Below are 26971 nucleotides of genomic sequence, written 5' to 3'. Positions count from 1 at the left end.
ACACACAACAAATAAACAGAGTGGGATCTGGGTCCTCTCTCCAAATGCGACCCTATCTGCTGCTCTGGCCCTGCCTGGGTGGCTGAAGAGAGGGTGGGGTGGGCAACAAAGGACTCTGTCCTTTCAGCCATTCTCCTCAAGGTTATGGGTGATGTCCAATTTTAAGGCAGAAGTTCAAAGGCAGCAAACAAAGAGGAAATCGGCATCCTTTTTTTTCCCAAAGGGAAAAAGCAGCCTCAGCTGGGAGCTGGGGAGAAAGCACCCTTAGAGGCTCCTGGGAGTCTGCTCTGCCTTGGAACTCAGACCGGGCTCCCTCTTGCTGAAGCCTCCACGGGCCCCTGGACGGTCCCACTGCAGGCCTACCGGTCCTGAGGTGAGCGAGGGCAGCCTGGGGTCTGACCTGTTGGCCACCTCAGGCCCCAAGGCCCTCTCCAGGGCTGAGGTCAGTCTGAGGGGATAAAGTCCCATATTCCAGGCCCTGAGATACCACCCACATCCCCACTTCCCACAAGGACATAGCCAACCACCTTGGCTTCCTAAGCCTGGCTTCTATTGTAGCCAATTCCTGACTCAGTCACCTTCTTACCCCCTCAGGGGCCTGATAACTTGCTCCTCAACTAGGTAGGGCATTTTTTGGGGGGGTGGTGGAGGGGATGCAGACATTTGGTAGTAAAAGGCGATCAGGGAGAGGAATGTCACACCAGGATACTCAAATTTCCACTGTCTTTATTTACCTTGTGCCCAGTTGCCTGTATACATGCTGCGACACACACGGTGGGTAAGAACCAGAATTGAGGACAGGCCAACACTCCCAGTACAAATGGAGCCAACAGACATTTCTTAATACAGGGAGGCAAAGGAGATTCAACGGGAGGGTGCCTGGCTTTCCCAGATGAGATCCCCAGGCCGGCCAGGCCGACTGCCTCTGAGCATTTCCCTAACTCTTTCCAAATGTTGCAAGAGATTAAAAAGACCATTCTCAATACCTTTTCCACCCCCTCCAACACCCCAAAGGAAATCAACTAATGGCAAAAAAAGAAAGAAAGAAAGAAAGAAAGAAAGAAAGAAAAAGAAAATTGGTTATGGTTCCTTTATTTACAAATTTTTTGAACACCATCCCTGTATGAAGCATACATTCAAATATTCTTAGCAGTGAGCGAGTTTAAACATGGAACACTGTAAACAGATAGAGCCTTTAAATATTTTCATCATCTCTTTTCCCCTCTACATTGCATCTTTTAAAATTCGCTTTGGTTCCTTCAGGGAAATATATATATATAATATAATATTTATCTTTTAAAATAATTCCACCTCACTCTCAGGCTCTTGGAAGGTCACCAGAAGCTTCCAAGCTCAGTTCAGGAGCCAATGAGGGCTGAGTGTGGTGCTGGAACCCCATGTTTTGGGGGACTCAAGGCCCTAATAGCCAAAGCTGGGGACCTGCTGGCCAGGCCTGCTGCTCCGCAGCCAGACACTGAGCAAATCCAAGTTTCATTACGTGTGGTGGAGAGTTTGCCAAACTGCCGCACTCCACAGCCATTTCCTGCGGAGATCTCAGGGGCCAGTGGCCTGGCCGCAGCCTCTTGGCTTTTCCACGTCTCCCACCTCAGGGAACAGTCCACTCTGCGTCGAGGCTTTGGGCCTGAGTGGAAGGCTGGAACCAAGACCCTCATTTGGTAGAAAGAAAAGCCAGGTGGGCTGTAGGAGGCGGCGGCTAGGAACTCAGGGCTGGATCAGTGTGGTGGGTGTGGAAAGACACTGATGCCACCTGGAATCATAGATTTCCCACAAGGATTTGCAGCCCTCTTCCACCTCATAGCCACCTCCAGGTCCAGCCGCTGTTCACATTGGCTTTGGAAAGCAGCCTCATTCTGGGCACCTGGTAATCCTACCCCTTCCTCCTGGCCCTGTCCCCAAGCTGAACTGGGCTTGGAGAGCACACAACTTTTTTACTCAGGGGTCCTGGGGGTGGGTAAGCTCCCAGTAGAGGGAGGGTATGGAGGGGTTAGCCTCCAGGGGTTTGGCAGGGGGCCCGATCCCCAGTGGAGACCACACCCAGCCCGCAGCTCTGCAGGCTCCAAGAGTGAACCACCAGAGGTCCCAAACCTGTCATTCTAGCTGATGCACAGCTCTCAGAATCCAATGATTATTAGGAATCTTAACAACTGAGATCTTAATCAAGAGAGTCCCAGGCCACCTCCTGTGGGGCTATCTCCATGCATCCCTCTCTTGCACACCTCTTTTCAAAAGTCACCATGTGGCTTGACCTTGTCAAGGGCAAAATCTGCATATTATCTCATGTGTGTGAAGCCCCCCACCCAATTCCAGCCGCTGGAGCCTTAGAGGAGTGGATTTGCTGAGTAGTACTGTAAACGGTCTCTGTTAATTTTTTTTTCCTTCATTCTCCTGTTCTGAAACCAGATTTTGACTTGACGATCAGTGAGGTTGAGCATGCGGGACAGTTGCAGGCGCTTCTCTTTGTTAATGTAGACGCTGAAGAAGAACTCCCGTTCCAGCTCTCGGATCTGGTACTTGGTATAGGGGCAGCGCTTTTTGCGGGTGCGTTGGCCACCTGTGGAGGGAGAAAAGGCAGGGGGTGAGCCAGGTTTGGGGGCTGCAATCCACCCCAGAGCCCATAGCTGAGGAGAAGGGCTGCCACGGAGACTGGTGGTCCAGCCCAAGCCCGGTCAAAGTCTGCCCAGGCCCCTGCCTTTAACGCTCCGACTGCATGCTTGGAACGGCCGCAGTTGGAGGCTCAGCCACAGATAAAAGCCAGCTCCCTAGATAGGCCCCCGGGGAAGCTGCTCCCGCTGCCCCCAGAACAGAAAGGAGAGCTTCGCACAGCAACAGGCGAGTTTGCGCTGCCTAAGCCTCTTTGAAAGCAGCCGAGTGGGGGTTGCCGGCTGCCTCTCTCCGGCCAGACTAAACAAACAGCCGCCTGCGGACATTTCACCTTCCAGCACCTGGGCTGCCCCTTCCCAAGGCAGTAAAGGCGGCTCCAGTCCCAGTCTTTCCCGGCTGCGGCCAAGACTGGGCAGTCGTTAACATCTGGGGCGGCTGCCGGGTCTTTGTCAGCCTGAGTCCTGGCCACCAGCTTCTGCCTCCGCGGCCAGCCTGCTGGCTCCCCTGAGGTGGGGAGGTGGCGGCGGAAGCCCCCTACCCTAGGCCTTCGCTGAGCACCACGGCCACACGGCCATCCTGCACTCGGCAGAGCAGCGGGGCTATCTTAGGTGGGGTGAAGGGAAAGGAGGCTTCCCGAAGCTGCGGGCAGGCTCTACTTGCTCCCCCTTAAAAAAAAAAAAAAAAAAAAAAAGACCCACAAGACCAGAAAAAAAATCGCTTTTGACAGATTGAATAACAATTGTGAATAACATGCAGTTGGGCAGAAGGAGGCACGTAATTGCCACCACGCCAGAGGAAAATGGCTTCCTTTGGACAAAAAGGCCAACTTTGGGTTAATTTGTTCTTTTAATATATTGCTAGAGCTAAGCGGGCTACTTTATCTGTTAAACGCGCTCCTAGCGCCGTCGTTAAACAGCGACGCCTTTGAATCCCGGCAGGGACTGGAGTCCCGGCGCAACACATGGCTTTTATAAAAATCTCCGGATTACCTCGCTATCAAAGGCTCCCGAAGCCCTTGCAGGGGGAATTTACAGGCGCCCACCTCCGGCTCCCCAGCCTGGAGCTGGCCCCGAGCGGGGTCGAGCTGCCGGGCTTGGGAGCTGAGAAGGGAAAAAAGGGAAAAGGGGAGTTGTTTTTTTTTGCAGGCATGCCTTGGCCGGTGGGTATTTCACGGCCAATTTCAGCACTCGCCACGTGATCCCGCCTTTTATAACAAAGTTTTGTTGGGGGAAACCTAAAGGCCCTTCATAAACCTTATATGCTTATAAAACAGCATATAAAAATTTAACAGCGGTGCTGCGCTAGATTTCCAACTCCCCTTTCATAAAGCGCAGGGCGCTGCCTTTATACGTACTGGAGCCGCCGGCCTTGTCCTCAGTGTGGCCGGAAGACGACTCGGGGCTGCTGCTGCTCTCGGGGCGCCGCCGCCGCTCTTTCTCTTCTGCCGCCGCCGCCGTCTCCCGGCAGCCGCCGCCGCCGCTGTCCGAACTTGAAGTTGCCGGCGCGCCCGTGGCAGCCGCCGCCGCCGCCGCGGAGGTCGCCGTGGCCGCCGGGGGCCCCTTCTCGGCGCTTTTGTCCGCGGGGTAGTCGGAGGAGGCGAGGTTTTCCGGGGTGCCGTAGGCTGTCTCGAAAAACTGGTCGAAAGCCTGTGGCAGGACGCCGTTCCTGCCCACGGTGCTATAGAAATTGGACGAGACGGCGGGGGTGGGGTGGTGGTAGACGTTGGCCGAGCTCTTGGCCAGCACGTCGCCAGGCACGCCGGCCGCGCTGGGCGCCTGCAGGCAGTCTCTGTGCACGAGCTCCTCCGCGGAGTAGCAGTGGGCCAGATTGCCGCGGGGGTGCCATTTAGTGGCGGGCTCAATGGCGTACTCTCTGAAGGTCACTTCGCGCACGGGTTGGACCTGGGGCAGGTTGGAGGAGTAGGAGTATGTCATTGGGCGCGAAGACGGGGTCTGGGGCAGAAAAGAAGGGAGGCTGGAGAAATCTGGACCCGAGACGTAGTAAGTACAACTTGGCAAATACATGTTAGAGGAGCAGGGACCACGCTCATCAAAATCCATCATTGGGCTACCTTGGGCTCTCCGCAGTAGCCGAGCTTAACATGATTCTCCACTGCAGCTGCCTCTTTGAAGCGGATCCGTGAAGTAGAAATTTGGAGACGTAAGCTGACGTGGAAATCTATCCCCATCCTTAGCAGGGAGGTGCTGGTCATGTGACCCAATGTTGAAATTGACAAGCTGCGAGCTAGTCCGGGCTTTCCACCCCTCCCTTTCCTTTTTTTTCCCCCTCCTCTCCCCTCCCTCCCGGCTTCCTTTCTTTGTAGCCACCTCAGGGGAAGCAACAGATCGTCACTCGGTGTTCTCACCGAAAGCACGTAATCGCCGGTGTAACTCATGTTGGCTGGGGGGCCTCCCGGCGCGCGGAGAGGCTGGGGTGCGCCCCCATGCAGCATGCTTGTGCTCAATTGCAGGGTCCTCGTTCTCGAGTGTGCAGAGGGCGGTGAGAGCTCAACTCTCGTCCCCACCTCCCACCCGCAGCTCCCCGGGTGGGTGAGGGATGCCCTGGACTGGGGATAGCCAGGTGGGAGTCCGTCGCTGTGTGGCCTGTGGTCTCGGAGTCTGTTCTCCTGGAGGCTCGCATTTGCACCTCCTTCTTCGCAGTCCCCCTCCCGTAGACTTGCTCTGGGAAGCGCCTGTGCCTCCGACCCTAGCCGGAACCCCTTCGGGGCCAGAGTTTGAAGCCGTGGATGTGCCTGCCTCGTGGCTTGTCCGATTTGCACGGTGACTTGATTACACTCTCTCATTCATGGTCACTTCCGAAGCGCTTTAGTGCCTTCCGTCCCTAAACCGCCAACAGCCAGAACGGCTTCTCCCCGCGGTTTGTCACTGATCCGCAGGGCCCGGAAGGGCCTTCGTCTTACCCGGGATCCACCTCTCCCCTCATCTTCCCAGCCTGCCTACTCATCCCACCTTCTGTCTTTGGAGAAACCCCCTCCTCCTCGCTGCCTGCCGGGCTTCGGAGTGACTCGGCAGAGACAGAGGCACAGGGGCTGCCCTGCTGCTCACCGGTCCACCCATCTGCCTGGTCTTCTGGAGCTGAGGACTCGGGAAACCATGCAACTGAGGCAAGCCTTGGGCTGCTTTAGAGGAGCTGACATCCGAGGAGCCTTCTCCTGGGTATGCTGCATCTTCTTGGGGGCCCACCAGGCTCCTTACAGAGCTCCAGGGGTGTGGGGAGAATGGGGGTGGAAAGGACGGGCTGAGGGCCAAGGAGAGGTGGCTGAGAAAGGGGTAACCTGCCTACTCTTCTACTCTCCTTCCTTGCAATGTATGAGAGTGAAAGCAAGGGATGTGCAGGGCAAAAACTCAGAGAGCTCTGTGCCTTTCCTACTGCTCATTCCACAGAAGGAATACAATACCAGAGAAAGGAGAGGTGCTTCCCGAACTCCCTGCACCTGGGGAAACAGGGATGCCTTTAAAAAGCTAGGTTTGTGCTAAGGATAGAGAGAGGCCACAGCAATACTCTGAGTCTAGCTTTCTTGAGAAGAGGAAAAAAAATAAATTAAGAAGGCAAAATATGCTCCCCATCCTGCAGGATTGAAGGAGCAATGTTTGGAGGAAGCGAAAGAAGGGAGAGGACACAGAGCAGCCAGGCAGGACCAGGAGCTGAGAGGGGCGCAGACCTGAGGCCTCCCAACAACTCTCTTCTTGGAAGGATCTGGGGTGTTGCTGAAGGAAAATAAAAAATATGTAAAAAGATAACCTTTTGCTTTTCCCTCTCCAGGAAATAGCCAAAGGTATTTACATATCTTGGGGAGATTTAGGGTATAAACTCTAAGATCTTTGGTATTTAAGTGTCAACATCGATTTATTTATTTATTGCTGAGCTGACTGTAACTGACTCAATAACAAATCTAATCATGTATTGCACTGGAAAAGAAATATTCTCATTATGTATTTTCTCCAAATAATGGCCTACCATTGCATTTGAATACCTGCTGTAAATATCAATAATATGGAGTAATTACTCTGTAGTCGAGTAAACTAATTTATTAGCATTAGTGTTTATGTGGCTCTCCACCTCCCCCCACCACCACCTTTACAAGGATTGCTTATCACAAATCAAGCTACTTGGACACATTGGTTTAATGAACTCTTTATTCAAGATTTGCTACAAGAACTTTCATGTCCCTTGAATCCCTGAGAACTGAACTTGAAATTATTTGTGCATCTTCAGTTTGACATATTTGTCCACTGTGGCTTGTCCAGAGGGCAGCAGTGCTGTGAGTGAAAAGGTCCAGTGGGAAGGAAGGTTATTGGAGAAGAGTAGCTTCAGACCTCCTAAAGCTGGGAAGCACATTTACAGAATTGCCCTGCAGCGAAAAAACTATTTCCAGCAGTGACCAACAAGGCAAAATGTTTGTTTCTCCACAGCATCTCTTTTTTAGAGACAGAATATAAGACAGAAGGAGAGGTTTCAAACAGCGGTATTTGAGCTGTTCCCTGGCTTGATTTTGGCTATCCCAAGCTCTCTCTCTGCAGCCCACCCAGTCTTCGCCACCCCTACCTTCGAACAAAAGGAATGCATGAAGGGTTTCAGTGACTTTGCCATAACAAAGGCGCCACCATTGCGGGGCTCGCCCCGCCCCTGGGTGAAGGCAAACAAATTCTTGCACTTGTATTAGGGCTTTTAAGACCATAATTGAACCCGGGGGCGTCTAGGAAAACCGAAAACAGTTCTAGACAGACCTGCGGTTTTATAGCAGTTTTGGCAGTCAACTTCAGCTTGTGCCTGAGCAGACGGGGCTGTGGTGGCCCGCCAGCGGGGGATGCCAGGCCACCTCCCCCAGCGGCACGCAGCCCCTCTCTTAATTAGACCGGTTTTCCCCTGGTGTCGGGGAGAGCGGTCCCGGCAGAAAGGTGGGTATGCTGGTGTGCGCTGCTCGCATAACCACCGCCTCCCATGTCCTCCTCGAGGGCCAAACCCAGAGGATGCTGGCGGGGCTGGATCCCATGGGTGTCCGCAGGAGAGAAAGGCGAATTCCGGAGAAAAGGCTGGGGCTGAGAAAGGCTCTCCGGGAGCGGCTGGCAGGGCAATTCGGCAGGCTGCACCGAAGCCGAGTGCCCGGAGGGACTTGCCGCCCGGAAGCGGGTGTGTGGGGGCGCTGCCGTGAAGATGGATGAGGGAAAAGGCTTTTGATATCAGCAGAAGGGAAAAAGCCTGGAGTGGCCGAACACTTTTAGTTTCCCCGCAGGAATAGGAGACGGGTACTCAGCTCCCCAAGGCTGCGCAATGTCCCAGTTTTGCCCGCTCCTGCCCTCGTGTGCGGAATATGCTGGCGATATGAATGTGAAGGTTTCTCCAGGCAGGCGGCTGGGGTGAGGGGTGGGCGCAGCTCTGAGGATCAGACCAAATCTAGGGGAAGAAGGGGAGGCAGACCTTCGGGTCCTTGGTTTTGACTTTGCTCTGAGCCTATGATTGACTCTTCCGCTTTGCAGGAGGTCCAACAGCTGGGCTTAGCCCACCGGGCTCTGGGAAAGACCCGACTGAGGCTAAAGCCGCCCCGGAAGGCCAAGTCCGAGTTCCATTTCTTGGAGAGGCCGGCGCGGGTAAGGCTGTGACATTGGCCCTGGCGACTGGCTTCCCAGGAGCTGTTCTTTCTCAGGAACTCCACAGCGCGGGCCATCTCCAGAAAACTGTCTTCAGAGGGTATTTCCTTTTATCGTCAACCCAGACCCCACCGCGGCTACTGCAAGAGGCCAAAAAATGTTTGGAGGAAGAAAAACAAAGGCAGGAAGTGGCGGCGGCCTGACGGTGCGTGTGTGTCTGCAGAGAAGGGAGGGAGCCGATTCAGTCTCTTCTTGTTTTTCCAAACTTCAAGGTCCAGGCAGCCCTCTGCAGGGCCGGGCCCCATCGCTTGCCGCGCGGCATTGGAGGTGGCCACCCGGAGAGGAGAAGGCCAACGCCCGCGCCAGGCTTGTCAGGCGGAAACGGCTAACAAGGAGATTTGGTTAGCAAAACAAACCGAGCCTTTCCCAGGCTTCGTCTGACTTGGCCCGAAAGGTTGGGGAGGGGGGGCTTGCGCAGCGCCTCAGGGACCCTCCTCTCTGGGGACTACCATCCCTGAGCCTTACGCTTCGTTCCACCGCTTTTGCAGGCGGAATGTCGGAATAAAGTGGGTCTCGGCGCCTCTGCCGCCTCCGCTTCTTCTTGCAGCCTGAGGGGTCCGGGAGGCAGCGGGAGGGCGCCGGCGGGCAGTGCCCAGGCGGGGTCGCCTCGAGGCCGTCGGTGCGCACCGGGCAATGCGAGGCCTTGTTACCGAGGTTGTTGTGCTGGGGGCGTTTCCAGCACAGTCATTCAGGGGACGTGAGCTGCAAGGATCGTCACTTGACAGGCAGCTTAACACCCTCTCACTCCAAGGGAGGATACAGCTGGGTGGCCGGGAGCACCTCCACATTCCAGGCTTCCCAGCTCCAACTGGCAAAGCTGCTGAGCCACCCTCTTCTCTCCTTGGGGCTGGCTTGGGAGGCAGCAGCTGCTCCTTGTCCCAGAAATCTGAGAATTCGAAGTCCCCAGTACTTGCACATGCAGCCCTTTGAAAGCCCAGCATTTGTCCACAGTCTCAATGTCAATGCCAAGCTGCCCCAGTCACCACTGTCCTTCTCAAGGGGGTCCTGTCCCCCTACAGTTCCTGATCCTGCTTCTGTCCCCCCTACAGTTCCTGTCTCCTGCCCTGCCTCCTTCCAGCCATTCTCACCTGCTGGGACCTCCTATCTCTTCCCTACCTCTTTTGATGCCTCTGCTAGATTGAGCAACGGCTGAGGTGCCACTGGAGGGCATCCAATACTCAGACGCAGAGAAGAGGGGCTGTTAGGTCCCTGACTCTCCCCCAACTTTGGGCCTCCACCAGACCTTGAACTGAGTCTCCCACCTCCTTCTTAGGAATACTCCACCCCAAGGCCCCACCAAGTCTGGCTTATCTCCCTTCCTCTCCCCTCCCTTCTCTACCTTCCTTTCTTCCCCAACACTTCCTCCTTCTCTTCTGCGGACCCAGCTGCTGCTTTTCTAGGCTGGGCAACCCAGATGGGATAGGCCTGGGAGGGGTCAGGACCCACTTGACAGACTGAATCTCACTCCCACATGGCTACAGTTAAGTTTCTCTCTTGGTGGATTGCTTGGGGCACCATCAATATTTTGCCTCCTCCTGCTTGCCTAATCCCTTACTTTCCTCTGTCCACAAATGTCACACTGTTTCTAGAAAGCTACATGGAAGAGTATTTCAACCCTGGTTTCCATATTGCACACAGGTGCAAGAACTGGCCCGGAGGCCCTGGGTAGAAATGGCAACAGAGCTCTTCTCCATCTCAGGAATATCTCCTTCCAAATCTAAGGGTTCCTGTGGGCACATCTGTCTTCCGTGGTGAGCTGGGGAGATGGGTTGTCTGCGAAGGCCCAGGAGATCTCCCAGTATTTGTTCTCAGGGCATGGCTTATTGCCAGATCATTGACAATCCATCACATTTTCCAGGCGCTGCCCAGAGGCAGCACTGAAGCTTCAATAAAAAAATCAAGAGATCACCTCTATCACTACCAGGTGGAGGCAGGGGTTAATTTGTCCTTTTGTTGAGACACCCCCACCCTCCCCCAAGGTCCCCTACACTTCCTAAAAGCTCAGAAACAGGTAATGCCCTGAAGTTGACCTCATAATTCTGCTTGGTCTGACTGGCAGTTTCAGTCATCCTTCAAAGCCCCTAAATAGCTGAAAAGGCCCACACCCTTCCCCTGGCCACTGCAGAGTGGGGCACAGGGCTCCGCTGAGGGTCTCAAGTACCTAAGCAATCTGGTTATCATTTACTTTAGTGGATCTCAAACTGAAGGGAGAAGAGAAGATTACTTCCTTTAATAACTATTTTTATTTTTATTGTTGCCAATTATTAGACTTCTTTTTCCTATAGCGTGGGAACAAATGGGGTGGGGGAGACTTTGAAGGGCGAAGCCCTAGTTCTCAGTGTCTGCCTTCCATTCCCCATGCAGCTTTGGCCCAAACGGGTTTCCCAGCAGAGTGTGTCTGAGATAAAGAAGACAAAAGGGGGTGGCCCAACCCGAAGGTTGGCTCTGGTCCTTGGGTCTCGGTCCCCACAGCTGTAGCTCACAGGAAGCCCCCACGACACAAAGCTCCAATTGCTTCCTAGGGCAGCTCCATTTCCACTCACTGCTCCCGGTGGCTCACATTCCAGGCTTGAGAAGAGCCATCACCCCATCCAGCCCTCCTCCCCTACACACCCTTCCGGGCAGTTCTGCGATGGGACCCATTCACAGACAATTGTTTCTGCTATATATGCCCCCACAGCCCAGCCCATCCACGCAGCCCTAGGGGTACAATCCAGATTTTTGGCTTCCGCGAAAAGAAATCCTTTGCATGTCCTCTTTGGTTCACCTGGAGAGATAGGCTCAGCGGCAGATCAGGCTTAAGCTGTTTACCGCAGGGCCTGATGCTCTGATCTGCTGGAGGCAGGCTATGGGCAGGGGCTAAGGGGCTCTCTCCCTGGCAGAGCGCAGTGAAGGATTCTTTGGGGCTGGGAGTCAGGAGTTTTTACCTTGGAAGAGTGCGCCTCACATCTCAGTGTGGATTTTAGGCAGGAGAAGAGCATCAAGGGTCTCACCTAAGGCTTGCCACGCACTGAGGGAGGGGCCTGGACTCAGGGACCCCAGGAGAGGCTCTCCAGCAGGGTCTTGGCTCCCCCATCCTCTTCCCCTCCAAGTCGGCCCTATGTTCCTACCAGGACCCAGAACTCTGATCCAGCCACGTCCTTTCCCCTGGGCTTGCAGGCGCTCCGTCTCGCCCCCAATAGGCCTCAGCGGGCTCCGAAGCCTGCTGGACTGGGGCAAACCCCGTTCTTCTGGGACGGGGACACGGCCTGGGCCACCCGTGGCTGCCGGGACTCCTTTCCAACAGGGCTGGGGATGGGAGAGTTGGAAATCAAGAAAGAACCTCTGCCTCCAGTGCACGAGCCCAGAGCCCAGGCTACCAGAACCCGCTTGCAGCAAGCTAACTATGCGTCCTGTGCCTTCTTGAGGCGGCAGCAGCGATCGGCCCTGACCATGGAGGAGGCCGTGGCGCGGAGGACTTGACCTGTACGGCGCGAGAGGAGGGCGCTGGCTGAGCCGCGGGGAGGGGGAAGCTGCTCTCTCCAGCCTCCTCCACCCAATAGCAGTCCGCTCGACCCACGCCTGCTGCGCGCTCACCCCGTTTCCCCCTCCATTTTGTGCAGTGTTCGCAGACCCGCGGCCGGAAACAAAGCCCCCAGCCCTGCTCTCACCACCCTTCTTGCAAGCTGCTGTCGCCAACCCCCCAGGCCAGAGGCTCAGAGCTAACGCCAAGCTCCTTAAGGCCCTCTTCAGGGCCCTCTTCTCTCGCCTGACCCCAGCCGCCCTCAGCCAGCTCCTGGGTACCACTCTGGATGCCAACCGGGACCTGCCGGTGCCACGGTCCCGTGCGCGGGGTCCCGGCCTCGGGCTGCGGGCGGCTCCGGGGCCTACAGCCCAGCGGCACGGAGCGTGGCAGAGGCGCGGGGGGCAGCGCGCAGCCCGAAGCTGCCTCCCGCCCGGGCGGACGGCGGGGCCGCTGGGGTGCACAGCGTAGCCCCGCGTGCCCGGCTCGCTCTCCGCTCCCTCGGATCGCTCCCACCCCTCGGCTCCGGGCTCAGAAAGCGGAAGTATTTGGTAGAGAAAAACACGGTTTCTTTTCAGTTCGTCTCAAAATCCCTTTTAGAGAAAATGCTCCTGTCAAGTTTTATTTCCCGTTGCAAACCACCTTCCACGCTGCCAAGAATTAAGACCGCGAGAGATTAAATACCCGATTATTCTCCTGCGGAGGGCGGGGCGGGGCGGGGAAGTGGGCACCCACACCAAACATTCCTTGAAGTCGGCTTGTCCTGATCCAGCCGCGCCCGGGGAGCCCCACGAAGGCCCGAGAGGCCTGCGGTGACGTCAGCCTGCAGTTGCGGGGCCACTCGCCCGCACAGACACGGCCCTCGTGGTTCCGCGCCGGGACCTCCGCCCGCCGTGCTGCCGCAGCCCCGACCGGCCCGCGTGCCGTCAGAGGGAGGCCGGCTTTCCACCGGCCTGAGCCTCCATTTTGAGTAGGGGGTTCTTGTAGAAGCGTGGAGGGTTTGGGGCAGCGCCTCTGTCCCCGAGGGGCGCGACATCAGGTAGCTCTCGGAGTTCACACCCCAGTACCTGGGGGAGGTCCTATGTCGCCGCACAACCGCCCGCAAAGGTTTGGAAATCTCTGAGACCCGTTGTAATTATTTCTGCCCGGTGGATCCGGCTCTTCAGCGTCACGAGAGCCGGGCAGAAATGAAATCAACTGTGGCAAGGCCTTGGCTGCTTTCACGGAGGAATTTTTCTGCGCCAGTGTCTTTTTTCTTCCCTTTAAAATAAAATTTAAAATAGCAAGCACTTCTCAGGCATTCATCAGACATAGGTAGATGCACGAGGATTGAGTGGGCATTTTCATAAAGAATGAGGCCGGCTGTTATGGACCCGGCGGCCTAGCAGATGAAAACTTAATTAGCGTGCCTGTCCTAAAACCTAGGCATAAATCTCCCTCTGCCTTTTGGATAACGCTACATCTTTGCTTATGAGAAATGGGATGTGAGCAACTCGCTGCACATTTCTCTGATTCTCCAGGTCTTGGTCGGCTGACACGCATTCGATCAAGTTTAAAGGAATGCGCATAAATCAGCAAGCCCCTAGCGTCTCCTTGGGAGAGGTCCGCAAATCCAGGAGGGCGCCTCTGAACCCACCGGGTCTGGGGATTAGCAGTCCGGGGCAACCTCCGTCTCTGCTCCTGAACTAGGGAATTCGCAGAGGAAGCAAGACATTGCATCTTCACCAAGCCCTCCAAACACATGCAGCAGAGCGCAATCTGCACTTACATCTATTACAAAGTGAAATCTGTGTCAACTCTCCGCACACAAATGTTACATCTGCAGCTGAATTTCGCTGCCTAGTGGTGAATTTTTAAGAAAATATTTCAACTAGGTTGTTTTAATTTTTTTCTTTCCTTTTCTGTTAATTTTTTTTTAAACCCACAACTTGAATAACTTGAATGGGTGGCTTCAGCTCTGCATCAGTCACAAATAGGAGTGAAATGCACAGCGACATTTAACAATCGTCCACTTAAAATAACTAAATAAATATGATAGTACTGAGAGCAGAAAAAGTAGGGTTTTTTTTAAAGTCCCATTTTTATTATTTTTTATTCAGGAAGAGTTTTCTTTTCAGAAAAAAATAATCAGGCTTTCAACATTATCCATGGATCGGTGGCTGATACTATTATTCCTATTTTTCAGGAGGTGGCTGTGTCTCCTTTTTTTTTTTTTTTTTTTTTTAAGGTTTTAGACTGATTGCTATTTGGGCATTAAAGGAGCCATCATAAATAATCCATGCCCACTTCAGGTTATCTGGTAGATCCATAGAAATTTTAAATAAGAGAAGAGTTAGGTAAGATCAACACTATCAATGACCATTTTAGAACTGGGGGGAAAAAACCCACAACAACCCTGAAATGTCTTCTGTCATTACAGTTTCAAAAACTAGAGAGAGAAAAAAAGAAGACTACTACTTTACCCAGGGTTCCTGTAGTGGTGATGGCTTTCGAAAGGGGCGGGATCCCGGCTGGAGAGCTGCTGTTGGCCTCCTTCCTAGGCTCGAGGCTCAGAATATTTCTTACATCTAAAGAAAAATATCCCCCGTCAACAGAAGAGTCCCTTTTGGAGCTGTTCTTAAACACACAGTTTGATCCAGCTTTGAGGGGATTTTCCACCACTTTAAACATTTTGGGAGAAAGTTGTTACTTTGGCTTGATGGCAGCTCATTTGGAAATGGAGTACTGTTTGGAACAAGAGGTGGAGAGGTGGGTCTGAAGCAACATTATCATTTGTTTCCACAAGTGGAGTGAAAATCCTCAGGGCAGCAAAATACAATTGAATTTCTCAAGACCTTTCGATATGTATGTTTCAACACCAGCCTGTTTTTGAGACAGCTTTAGAGACTCTTTCCATAATTCTCATCTATAAAGAAGCTGTGAGTCCTCAGGAGAGGTTGGAGAGGTTTCCGGCAGCCACTTTTGTAACCAATCAGTATTATTTTCCATAAAATGATGAATCTGGTTCTTCCATTCACTATTACTTTCCTCTAACATAAAGATAAAATTAGCCTGCACCTCACAATTCTGCATCCCACGGCTACTGATTCCAAGAACATTTTAATACATATGCGCATAGCATAGATTTGACAAAAACACATTATCCTATGTGTATATTAAATATACAAACATACATATGTATTCTTTATGACTGAATACAGCACCTGATTTTTGTTAGAGGTCAACAGTAGATGTAATACTATTATTATAGTTTTGATGGAAGTTGTTAATATTAAACATATTTATTAATCCTGCAAATCAAATGGCAGATTCACAAGCATCAATATAAGATTGCACACCACCCTGGAGCAGTACTCAGCTCTGAGTTATCCAGGATAACTCCCGTTCTGTATCCAATCCTGTGGTCATTTTGTAGATATGAAATATTAAGTCCTCTTTACTGACCTCTCAAGAGGTGGGTTTCTTAGAATTTCTGAAACATAACTCTAGAACTCTAGAGTTAGCAAGGCATCTGAATCTTAATTTGCTGTAAAGACTCCTCAATAGCTCTAATTACAGTGTGAGACCACCCTGGAGGGTGAGGACCAGGAAAGAATGGTGATTTAAGAACACATCTTAGATTGTAACAAAAATGTACAGCTTTAAAGCAGATCTGCAGAAATGTGATGCAGAGCAAGCCACTGTGAAGACAAATCAAATTTGGCCATTAGAGAAAAGGAACAGGCTTCATCTTGTAAAGTACATTTTGTACCTCAATTCTAGAAATCACCTTAAATTACAATATCTTGGGTCATTAGCAATTAATGATACGATATCTGTACAGATTCTACAAATATATATACAAGCACACACAAGCACTAATATGCAAATGTATACATGTGTACACATATTATATATATTTACATATATACAGGGACATGTATAATTTACATATATTCAAATTTGCTCCAGCTGGAGCCAAATAATTGAGTACTGAATCTCTAAAGTCAAGGAGGTAAAAGCTCTTGATTCCCTTGGTTGAAGAATTACAAGGAGGCTTGTCAACGCGAGGTGGCGCCCTTGATCTACTAATCCAGCTAAGGCCAATTCATGAGCTGTCAAAAGTCAAGGTCACAAATTGTCTTTTTTTTCGTCAAGGTCAAGGTTTAAGGCCTTTCGTAGTCCTGTCATTTCAACAAATATCAAAACCTGCCCTCTCAGACACATGCAGACCCAATAGCAGATTTTAAAATACGACAGCCTAGGCATTGCTGATACAAAACAACTGGTTTTCATTTTCCACAGGGAGCCTGGGAATTCATACTCTCTTCCTCCTTCCTTTTCTCTCCCTTTTGGAATACCTGACACTTTAATCTCCTTGAAGCACTTATCATTTTTTAGGATTTTAGTTATGAGGGGTTTCTCCCTTTTTAAAAAAAAATTGGTAGCAAAAAAAGTACTGAATAATAATAAAGAATGGTCCTTGGTTTATATAAGACAAACCTGCTCCTTTTCTTTCTGTGCAGTGCACATTTAGCATAGGAAAGTAAAGAGTATTTTCTGCAGATTTTAATGGCAGTGACTATTTAATTAACAGAATTAATACCACGATATCACTATCTACAGGTCTAAGGGTTTTTTTTCATTTTTAGTAGAAATATTTAAAAAGCAGGTGCACGAATACATTTTCACAGTGTGCTGAATGTCTTTATTTACAAGATATCATTCTATAGTGAATATGAACAAAACGAATGTGCTGGTTGAAATAACTGCTTGATTAAAAATGTGCTGTGAAGATGAATCATTAATCTTTCTAATGCACTCTGATAACACAATAAACATGGAAAAATACTAATCTCTTAGTAGATCAAAATATAGAATGTAGACACCTAAATATTTCAGGGGAATGAATTTTCATTCTGAGTTTTCTAAAAAAGAAAAATGATTTCTCTAGCAAATGTTTAGCAAGTATTGGGAAATGCCAATTCAAATGAAAAAACGAATTGTGTTCAAACCAAAGTCCATCGTGTTGGGATGGAAACTCTCGGGAGATCTCACATAAAGTGAATTCTGCGGATCATCTGATGATTTAAACATTTTCAAAAAGATACCAAATCCTTTCGAAAATAATGGATATTGGGGCAGTAAATATAGTCCAAATGCCACAAAATATGCTTGTTATAAGCAATTAAAAATTATTCTTAAAAGGACATTACCGACCTGGGTTCTCTTGTAGCCTGAAAGGTTCAGCTGGTTGTTTTACTATACTACCAAGACAAGTGATCCTCAGAAGAGTTTTCTCTCCCTTTCTCCCTTCACAGCAAATATTCCAAGATCATTATTTCCGTACCTTCTCGTTTCCCCTCTAAATCTATACATAAAATGCTTTGCAGAACATACAACAACGGTAGGAATTTCACTAAGATTTACCTGAGCAGACGCTTAACATGCAAAGGGAATGGCGACCTAAAAAGGACAAGCAGATGTTTACAATGGCCTCTTGCGTTTGTAACCAACTTCCAGATTATTACCATCTAACGCAGTGTCCTAAAATATAACGATCACATAAATACTTACAAGATTTCAGTAACTGAGTAACTTATCTGAAATTGCGTATTTTGGGGATTGACGTTTGACATTTAACGGGCTGGGCTGGTGGGGTTGGCGGAAGAACTGGCAGTCTTTACCTTTCTTAAAGTTTTAAAACAGTTGTAGATTCCATTGAAGAGAAGGAGATCTCCTTCAGGAGAGCAAAATACCAGTGTCTGTCTCTTTCTCTTTCCCATTCTTCAATTATTATTAAGCATTATTATCATTATCTGGGCAAAGCAACGAGTTCTGAAGCGTTTCTTCAAGTTGCCTTCTTGCTCCATTTTTAATCCATTAACTAGTGGTTTTCAGTTTGTTGATGACTTTTTTCTCTTTAACCCTTCTGTTCTGGAACCAGATTGTGACCTGCCGCTCAGAGAGATTCGTCGTGGCTGATATCCGCCTCCGTTTGTCCTTAGTAATGAATTTATTCGTGGCGTATTCTCGTTCAAGTTCTTTTAATTGCACCTTGGTATAAGGCACGCGCTTCTTTCTCCCCCTCCTATAGGAGCTGGCATCCGAGGGATGGGAGACCACGTCTAGAAGACAAGGGAGAAGGCAAGTTACACAGGGATCGGACCCCAGCCAGGGCATAGGCGACAGCTCGATCTGAGCCACCCGCCTTGCAGCGCCCGGCTGCTCTTTGCCACCCGCTGTACAATCCGGCCTTCTGCCAAAGCCTAGAGAGTCAGTGGGGAAGGTAGTTAGTTCTGAACTGAAATGAAATCGCCCAGGGCTTCAGTGACTTCCCCAACCCGGCCATCCTGCAGGAGCAGCCCGTAGGCAGCTTCGAGAGATAGCCTGGTCCAGCGGCCCACACCTTAGCGCCAGGCTCAAGGTACAACACTTCTGTGGCTGCCTCCTTTCTGGGTGCCCGTCCCAATACTCGAAGCTTCTACACTGAAGCCATTTTTGAGAGAATGAATAGGGAGGGACAATTTGGGGAGTTGTTTTCTGGTCAATTTCTCATCCTTAAATTGGTGTCAGGGACTGGGGAGGGCGGGGCGCAGAGGCAGAGGGAAGCTAGCCGAGGTCTCCACAAGCCACCCCTCACCCAGGGAGGGCCAGGGACCAGCTCAACTCGAGGTAGTGCAGGCAGCCCCAGCCAGCCATGCTCGGGCTCCCAGGAGTCCAGAGCCGCTAGGGCAGACCAGGAAGAGAACAGAAAGGCACCCGGGATCGCCCGGGTGCCAGCGGAGGAGAAGCTGGAGCAAAGCCGGAAGACCAGGGCTGGGAATAGGTCGTCATTTACCGGGCAGGGTGGACTTCCAGAGGTGGGGAGGCTGCGCCTGCTCTTTGGGGCAGTACATTTGGCCGTTCCAGCCGTTGGGCAGCGCCCAGGGCTGGTAGCTTTCCATGGGAAGACCCAAGGGCTCGTGGCGCGACTCGCCGGGGCCCCCGAGGCCCGGCACCACTGGCATATCCAGGTAGCCAGGCATGGGCTGATGGTGGTGGTAAGGCCCAGCTGCGTAGCCCTGGTGGTAGAAGGCGAACTCCTTAGCGCGGGAGCTGAACTCCTCGGCAGCTGGGCCGGCGGTATCCATGTACTTGTCCGCGAAGGCGGCGGCGGCGGCGGCCGAGGCGGGCTGGGCGCACGACTTGATGGCGTTGGGGTGCGGGCCCATGCGGGCGCACGGGTAGTAGCCGCTGCCGAAGTAGCCATAGGGCAGCGCCGCGGGCCCCGACGAGCTCTGCGCCGCTGCCGAGCAGGGGCTGCATTGCTTGGCGGCCTCTGCGCCCGCCGGGCCCGCAGGGCCGGGCCCTCCCGAGGACGACGCGGCGGCGGCGGCGGCGGCTGCAGCGGCAGCGGCGGCAGCAGCGGCGGCGGCCGACGGGGGCGCCTCCCCGGGGGCGCTGCTGTAGGCGGACGCGGCTCCTGGCGCCAAGGGCGCCGGGTGCGCCATCAGGTTGCGGCACTGGTTGGCCGCGGCCGCCGCCGCAGCCGCAGCCGCCGCCGCCACCGAGAAGTTGCCCCCTGCCGCCGCGGCGGCCGGGTGGGGGAAGCCCCCGCCCCCGGCCCCGGCCGCCGCCGCCGCTGCCGCCGCTGCTGCAGCCGCTGCCGCCCCTTCCATGTTCTTGTTGAGCTCGTCGGCCACCAGGCCGCCGCCGTTGTCGTAGAGAAACATGACGGTGGGCTCGATCCAGCGGGGGTGGAGGAGCACGGAGGCTGTCATAGCCCGAGCCGCATGGAGAAGACCCCAGTGGCGCTGTTTTAAAAAGCCCCCAAGAAGTGAAGAGCGCGCGGCGCGGGGCCGGGGCCCGAGCGAGGGGGGCGGATCGCGCCCCGCGGGGTCGCGCCAGGCGGCCGCCCATTGGCCCGGCCCCCCTGCTCCGCCCACGGCGTATGCAAAGCGGGCGGCTCCGACTCCAGCTCTGCACGGTGCACCCGTCGTCCCCGCCGCGGCCCGCGCCGTCCCCAGCGCCAGCGCCAGCCGCGCGGCCGCGCACCATTCACCCGGGGGAGAGGCGGGGGAACGTGCGGGTGGGGCAGGGAAGGAAGGGCGGCCCCATCTCCGCCCCCCTTCCCTTCCTTTATCCCAGTGGGGCCCAGACCCGCGCAACCAGGCGGGGAGGGGAGGTGGGCGCGCGATTGGGTTGCGATCTGGAGCGGTGGGGACAGGTCAGGTAATTCTGCCGACCGTCAGGGATGGGAAACTGGGGAGGACGGGACCAGCCTAGCTCAGAATGGGTGTTTCTTGGAGCCTCTGGGACTGTTTTCTTTCCAGGAACCGGCGCGTATTTATGCAGTGAGACCCTAAGACGGATATCGGCGCCTTCGGCTTCGATGGAGTTGCGATTTTGCTCTTTCTAGGGAAACAGCGGCAGGGTGTTTGCTGCTTGTCGGTTCCTGCGGATATGCCTGGCTCATGGGTCCCAGGATATTCCACTGGAGGCTTGGACTGCATTTAGGAGTCCCTATCCCTTGCCTGTCCACACTGTTAGTGAGCAATTTCATATGTTTGCATTTAGACCCACAGACTCAGAACGACTCATCACACACACGCACAGTGTACACTGACACACTCACATTCGCACACTTAGGTATACAGCCTGATCCTTGCTCTGACCCGGTAACAACGCTTCCTCCTCCAGAGACTTTGAGATAGAGCGAGCGATCCGTGTGCACCATTCATCCACGCTCCCACCTCGCCAGTATGGAGGGCTTGTTCTGGAAGGGGCTTAAGAGGAACAAGCCCCAGCTGTGCTTCTGGCTGGGACTTAAGCCCCTCTTCTGGGCCCTAACGCCTCCAGCTTCTTTGTGGACCGGACCTGACTCTCCAGGAAGCTGGGAACCCGCTATTTCACTCTATTTTGGGACAAGAAAAAGGGGCTCTTTGGGGCCACTTCCTGCCTTCCCCTCAAGTAGGATCTCCAGCCTGCAGAGGGTGCCTAGTCCTTCTTTGCCCAAGAACCAGCCCAAGAAGCCTTTCCTCTGTGCCTGGGAAATGCAACCTTTTCTTGGGAGTATGGTAGGGTGTTGGTGCTGAAGAACCAAGCAGCGACCCGTCTTGCAGCTGCCATGTTTTGTCGAGGGGTTCTGGGGGTCCTTCTGCTTTAGGGCCACATACTTCCACTTCCTGATTCACTGCTGTGAGCTGGTCAGATGCCTAGAAGAGGAACAAGCGTTCAAAGTGAAAGTGGGCACATTACCGGAATAGTGCTGGGGAGAGTGCTGGATTCTTTTCCACCCCAGGCAGACTGGTGAGAAGCCAGGCTTGGACCTGTCCTCTGCTCCTAGCTTGCACACTCAGCCCTAAACTCAGAGCAGCACGCATACCACCCCCCACACACACCCCACCATCTGCTCTCTAAGGCCCCTGGGCTTCCTGCAGGATCCAGACCAATGTGGCTGGGCTTAGGCTTTTATCTGTCCTGATCCTGGGTTTGTTCTGACCAACGTTAAGTGTCGCCCAATAAAACCTTCTATGACCCCCACACCAGCCACCCCCCCACCAAGTGTGCCCTTTCCTTCTTGACTTTTTAGCAGTTCTGGGTAAATATTGATTTGCCCCCAGTTTACCTTCTCCCTGACTGGCCATTTGCAGACTCAGGAACTAGCCTCTGTAGGGACTTGATTTTTCTGTTACTTTCTGGCCGTTTCACCACCCCCCTTCCTCCCTCCAAGTGACATTGTAAAACTCACAGTGACAAAGAGACAGAGTAGGGTTCGAGGCCCCTGTTCCTGGGGACTTGAAGGCGGTTTTACATACGGGTCAGACACGGCTGGAGGCCAAGGTCAAGTTGAAAGTTGCAGTCCAGCCAGCATGAGAACTGCCATGCAAGCGTAGAGAAAGTCAGCAGCAAAAGGCCCATTGCCCACATCTCCTCACTCTTAATTTTCTCTCTCTTTTTAAAATTCTCGGCTCTGACTCTGTTCGGCTGCCCAGAATTTTTTGGTGCCTTCGTGGGGTTTTTGGGGCGGTGTTTACCGATTCTTCTTCTCTGCCTCCGCCCTGCTCAGCCAGGGCTTTGAGCCTCTTTGGTTTTCCAGCCAGACACGGAAAAACGAAAACACAGCTTGGGGAGCCCCCACTAGCCGGCGCCTGTGCCAGCTCACCTCTGGCCATGGCGCAGCTGCCGGTGCACACGGCGGCCAAGGCCAGCGCCACATTCTTCCCTCCCCCTCCCACTTCACCGGAGCCCCGAACCCTGCGCGCAGAGAAAGGGTCTCAGCTCCACAGACGACTGGGTCCCTCCTCACCAAAAATGGTGAGACAAGATTTCATCTGTCGGCCGAGGAGCCACAAGCAGGTTTGTCTGAGAGGGATGGTGCTGGGGGAAGGCTTTGGATTGCATCTCAAATTAAGCTTTGCTCCTTAAATGTGGCGCTCTCGCCAAGAAAAAGCTTGGGGCCTGAATTCTTGAGATTTATGGTGCACCTTCAGTGATCAAATTTATCTGGACTTTTTTTAGTTCCCCGATGTGTCCCTATCATTTAAAAAAAAACAACCCTCTCAAGACATGCTTATTTAGAGGAAGGCACTCTGCTTGTTCCCTTCTTGTCTTGGATCTCAGTATATATCTTATTTTTCTACCAGACTTGTCCATGGCGTCCTGGCATGCCCCACTGTTTTCAAATGTCTGCATGTCCTGTCAGTATTGAGTTGTAGCCACCAATCAGTGGAGGTGGTTTATAGAAGGAGAACGAGCTCTGAATAATTTTGGGTCTTAGTTTCAGAATTTCTACTCACTTTTAAGCAAGAATAATCTTCCTTCCCTGTCTTCTGCTGAGGGAGATAGGACATTTATTAATGGTTCCCAATATGATTTCTTTCCCTGCCACGCAGCCAAAAAACTGACTTGCTGTAGCAAAAGAAAGGTTGGAGGACAATTAAGACGAGTGTGCTCTGGGAAGCAAGCACAGACCCTCCTAGCATTCTTCATCTTTTCCCAATGGCGAGGTCAATATTTGCTTGCCTGCCAAGGTAATGGGTCCTGATATTCTGAGCTGTCTGTCCGTCTGATTTTTTGTTCTCCAGGCTCAGGAATTCCTACAGGATTGCAGAGGCACCTTCAACCTGACAATTTTATATTCTCAGACTCCTCGTGGGTTAGACTGGGGAAACCAGGGCACCCACTAGGATCGGCCGGCAGCGATGGCACTTTAGGCATGACGGCCAAGCAGAGGGCTGCATGAGTAGAGGTGGGAGAGGTGGGAGAGGCTGCAGTCACTTCCCAGGTACTGTCTGGTGCACTGATTTCCCCGGAGGAGCCCTGAGAGGGCAGTGCAGGCAGGACCGGAGGGTAGTTTCTGCAGCACGGCCTTTATTTAAGAAATTACCAGAGCCTTTCTCAGTGTTCCAAAATGCCTTGGCTAACAAGGCTTCTTACTTCCTGGGGTAGGCCAGGGTGCCCTGCAGGGATTGGTTGCCCAAAAGCCTCTCACTGAAGAAAGAGACCACGGCTAGGTTTTTCTGGGTGGGGGACTGGATGCCAGCCTGGTCCATGGGGCTCTGGGCTCCCAGCATTGGAGGAGAAAAGGAAAAAGGGAAAACAGGTTTTAATCGAGTTTGATTTTCATTAGTAAATGAAATTTACCTGCTCTCACTTTAACTCCGAGGAGGCTGTCAGCACTGCTCCCTGGCACTATTTCTTTGCATCCATCCAGCATTAGGATAAATATTCCTTGGTTGGTTTTAAAGACACTCTGTATTTCAGGATATTCATGTGCTTTTAATGTATCCAAGCAGCTTTACAAGCCACTTTTGCAGAACATCTTAACCCTCTCTCTCCCACCATAGGTGGGCTGGGGCACAGAGATAATGGCAAAGGAAGACAGATCCAGAGGAAAAACTGGTTGAGGGGCTGAGGAGAGAGAAAGAGAAAAGACAAAATCGTCAAACAGTGTAGCACCTCTGAAGCCAAACTTGAGCAGATCATTTGGGAAAGGAGCAGGGGGGGACTGCTCTGCTTATGGAGGGAATTTTGAGTGTCCCCATCAGGTGGAAGCTGTATCCTCTTTCTTAAGGGGAAAGGGTTGGTAGGTCCTGAGATCTGGGCTGAAGTTGGCCAGTGGACAGGGAAATGGCGCATCGAGTCATTCACTCAAGCTTTTGTTCTAGATTTTTGTGTATTTGAAACAATAATAAGGCAGTAAAAGGCTTGAGGCTGTGGGGATAGTTTTGGGCTATGGTCACTGTGGTGACCAAATGTTAACATGGTGAAAGTGGAAGTGCAAGGTCCAGGAAGATCCACAGGGACCCCTCTTTGCCTTTAAGATCCCTTCATGGGGTGGATCTCAAGGACAGCAGGTTTTTGGAGGAGCAGCTCTCCTGCTGCCTGTAGAGTTTTTTTGTTTTGTTTTGTTTTGTTTTGTTTTTTTCAGGTACCACAAAGCCACTAGTGCACAGGGACTCAGAAAAGACGGCAGGAGCCCATGGAAAACTCCAGTTTGAGTACAGCCCTGCCCTGTTTCCCCCAGAGAGTCCCTGAGCAAGGAGACCTCCACCCCACACACACCATTTCAGAACAACCAGGTTCCAGACTCCCATGAGGAGCATCTCCCACTGCACAGCCTTGGCCAGCCGCGCCCGGACTCCTCAGAGCTGGCGCAAACTCCGGCCTCCAAAACTCGGCTCTGGGAGGCCTAAGTGACTCCGAAGCCGGCGGCGGCCGCGGCAGCGGCCATGGTGGTGGAAGAGCTCTTTTCCCCGACAGTGCCACTGATGGCTCTTCACTGGAGCTGGAAACAGCCTTCGCGGAAAGGACCGGAGCATGCGTTAGAAGCAGAGGGAGCTTGGAGAAGGGCTCGGCTGGAAGGAGGAAACGCCTTCTCGCAGTGCGCGGCCAACCCGCGGGGGACACCGGCTTGCTGGACTGCGGGGGCCCGTGCCACCCAGGGAGTGACCTGCGGGTCACTCAGCCGGGGCGCTGGGCGAGCGCGGGACGGCCTGGAGAATTCCGTGCGGCTGCGACGTGAAAAGGACGAGGGGTCTCTGTACCCAACGCTGCCACTGGCCCAAAGGAATTTTACCCGCGAGCGCCCACCCCCACCCCAGCTTGATGCTTACGCCCGCAACAAAACAGGAAACCAAGACTGGGCAGTGCATTCTTTAAGTCAACAAATACACTGAAGACTTCGAGCGTTTGAAGGAAGTAGGGGGTTTACACGTAAGCCTGGCCCCGCCGGGCTCGGCTTTCTCGCTGAGAAAGCGGCGCAGGCAGCCAGGCGGCCGGGGCCCGCGGGGGTCCTTCTCGCCCTAGACTCCTAAAAACTCCCAGGGCCCTGTTCCCAGCTGCGAATTCTTAATGCACAACGCGACGGAGGGAAGGAAATTCACCAGCGCAGCGACGAGGAAGGGGAACTCAGGACCCCTTCAAGTACTCACTGAGGTGTGATCAGAGTTTTATGGGCACGTTATATGCTGTAATCATAACGATGTGTGTGCCTTGATATGCACGCATATTCACGCATCAAACGTGCATACACACACAGAGTGAATGTGCGCATCCAGTGTCATGTGGGTGAAATACAGGCATCATACCCAGCCCTACGAAAAAAAATTCACCCTGTCGGACCAGCCTGGTGACATACTTCGCTGGCGCATCTCCTTACTCACTCTTACTTTTCCAACCCCTCACCATTCCCTCTCCTGTGGCTTTGTAAATACACCTGTCCCCTGTGGAAGGTGAGTCCTTGACTGGCGTTGCCCGGTTCGCATGTCCTCCCCAGAACCTCCGTCTGGCTCCAGGGACCCTCACTGAGCGGGTCTAGAGCACCCAGCACTGTTCAAGGAGCAGCCGCGGTTCCTTTGTCCCGCGGCTCCAAGCCCCGTTCGGCCCAGCTCTCAGGGAAACGAAGCGCTCAGTACGAACTTTTGATATTAGTTTTTATAGGTATTTACACTCTGGTGAGGGGAGCTGAGTAGGGAAGCTCCATTAATCATACCCCAACCTTGGGTTTAGATATTCAGTTTATGGGTTGGGAGAGGGAGTTTGCCGGAAAGAAAGCATCAAGGTTGGCCGCTGACTCTAGAGAAATGAAAAGGGAGCAAGGTCGTTTTCTGTTTCTGGAAATCAAGAATTAGGAATGGGCAACTACAGGTGCTAACCAACAGACCACTTTTTTGTTTTTTGGTAGACCTTTGGCAGGGATAGTTTTTCCACCTTTGCCTGATACAATTTTTTTTAAAATCCTTTTATTATGGAATTTGTCAAACACACACACAAGCATAACAAACCCCTATGTACCCAGCTCCTAGTTTTGACCCCTATTATGATTTCATCTTCAATGTTTTGTTATCCACTTCTTCTCTCTCTCTCTTTAGTATTTTAAAGTAAATCCCAGGGAGTATCACATCGTTTCACCCCCACCATAGCATTTCAAAGATCTGTTATGTTTCAATATTGAGTAAAAGGGCTTGAAATTGGGTTATTGCAATGAAACTCTAGAAAAAACTTGAGGGTTCACCCAGGAATAAGCTGGACAAAAAGGGGGTGTGAGGGGTGGACCCATCTTGCCTAAAAATCTTGTCTCGTCTTTCTAAAAATTACATATGAAAGAGGAATATTTATGTTACCTTTTTATATGAGAGAATCGTCCTTTAACAGAAAATTTCTATTGCTGTGTCAGAATTATGGGGGAACACAAAAAACATACCTCAGTCCTTAGTGTGTCCTAAATTAACATATATTCACTTATCAGTGGGTAAATGACTATATTCCATTTCAGCACAACTCCTCCCCTAGTAGAAATTCAAAAGAAATTTCTAATGATTAAACTAGGAAAGTCTGCACTGAATTGATGGCTCATCAGAGCAACTGCAGTTTGCAGGAAGAAATTCAATGCCATGCATTGAAAATATCCCCTTAGCAATAAGGGATTTAAAAAAAAAGAATGAATACAGGTGTTATGGTTTCTTTTATTTTAATCTGGTAGTCTCATTTACAATGAATATGATTCTCCCCGTCGAACTCTGAAAGTGACTTAACTGAAAGCCTTGGCAACTTCAGAAAGCAAAAATGTAAAAACAGAAAATAGCACACTGTTGAATTTGACAGCTTTTACACTACCCGGCTGCTTAATAAATTCTAACCCCACTTGTCTGAGTGGATACTGATCATCTTTTCTATGGCAGTATTTTGTATTTGGGTTGTTTATGGTTTCTTA

At 52.1% G+C, this 26971-nt stretch overlaps 2 protein-coding genes and 2 long non-coding RNA genes across 5 annotated transcripts; 2 read left to right on the top strand and 2 right to left on the bottom strand.

Moving 5' to 3' along the window:
• Positions 1–709: 709 nt before the first annotated feature.
• Positions 710–4770, bottom strand: HOXA11 (homeobox A11). Its single transcript, XM_032758687.2, has 2 exons — positions 3977–4770; positions 710–2572 (listed from the first exon to the last, which is right to left on the bottom strand). Exons 1-2 carry the CDS (start codon positions 4683–4685, stop codon positions 2340–2342), a joined length of 942 nt encoding a protein of 313 aa, XP_032614578.1. The 5' UTR covers positions 4686–4770; the 3' UTR covers positions 710–2339.
• Positions 4771–4944: 174 nt separating this feature from the next.
• On the top strand, positions 4945–8812 carry LOC116812815 (uncharacterized). Its single transcript, XR_004370803.1, has 2 exons — positions 4945–5798; positions 8121–8812. It is a non-coding gene; the product is annotated as an uncharacterized LOC116812815 (long non-coding RNA).
• A 5042-nt stretch (positions 8813–13854) lies between these two features.
• HOXA13 (homeobox A13) lies at positions 13855–19549 on the bottom strand. Of its 2 annotated transcripts, XR_009211722.1 has the most exons (3): positions 18614–19535; positions 17460–17900; positions 16533–17238 (listed from the first exon to the last, which is right to left on the bottom strand). XR_009211722.1 is itself a non-coding variant. In XM_032758667.2 (2 exons), exons 1-2 carry the CDS (start codon positions 19533–19535, stop codon positions 17656–17658), a joined length of 1167 nt encoding a protein of 388 aa, XP_032614558.1. In that variant the 5' UTR covers positions 19536–19549; the 3' UTR covers positions 13855–17655. The 2 variants fall into 2 exon arrangements, 1 of the variants encoding a protein (XP_032614558.1); XM_032758667.2 differs by having other exon boundaries at positions 13855–17900; positions 18614–19549.
• Positions 19550–19885: 336 nt separating this feature from the next.
• LOC116812805 (uncharacterized) lies at positions 19886–26732 on the top strand. The gene is made up of 3 exons (XR_004370800.1): positions 19886–19986; positions 20088–22113; positions 24188–26732. It is a non-coding gene; the product is annotated as an uncharacterized LOC116812805 (long non-coding RNA).
• The last annotated feature ends 239 nt before the right edge of the window (positions 26733–26971 follow it).

This window comes from Hylobates moloch, unplaced genomic scaffold (assembly GCF_009828535.3).
Source record: "Hylobates moloch isolate HMO894 unplaced genomic scaffold, HMol_V3 SCAFFOLD_1, whole genome shotgun sequence".
Taxonomy (NCBI): Eukaryota; Metazoa; Chordata; class Mammalia; order Primates; family Hylobatidae; genus Hylobates; species Hylobates moloch.
The sequence above is the reverse complement of the archived record's forward strand: the minus strand, read 5'-3'. Positions and strand labels throughout refer to the sequence as shown.

Coding starts and splice junctions, on each gene's coding strand:
- HOXA11 (XM_032758687.2), bottom strand. CDS start 4,685: ATGATGGATTTTGATGAGCGTGGTCCCTGCTCCTCTAACATGTATTTG. Junction 2,573..3,976: donor GGACAAGGCCGGCGGCTCCA/GTACGTATAAAG, acceptor CTCCCTCCACAG/GTGGCCAACGCACCCGCAAA.
- HOXA13 (XM_032758667.2), bottom strand. CDS start 19,535: ATGACAGCCTCCGTGCTCCTCCACCCCCGCTGGATCGAGCCCACCGTC. Junction 17,901..18,613: donor CTGGAAGTCCACCCTGCCCG/GTAAATGACGAC, acceptor CTTGTCTTCTAG/ACGTGGTCTCCCATCCCTCG.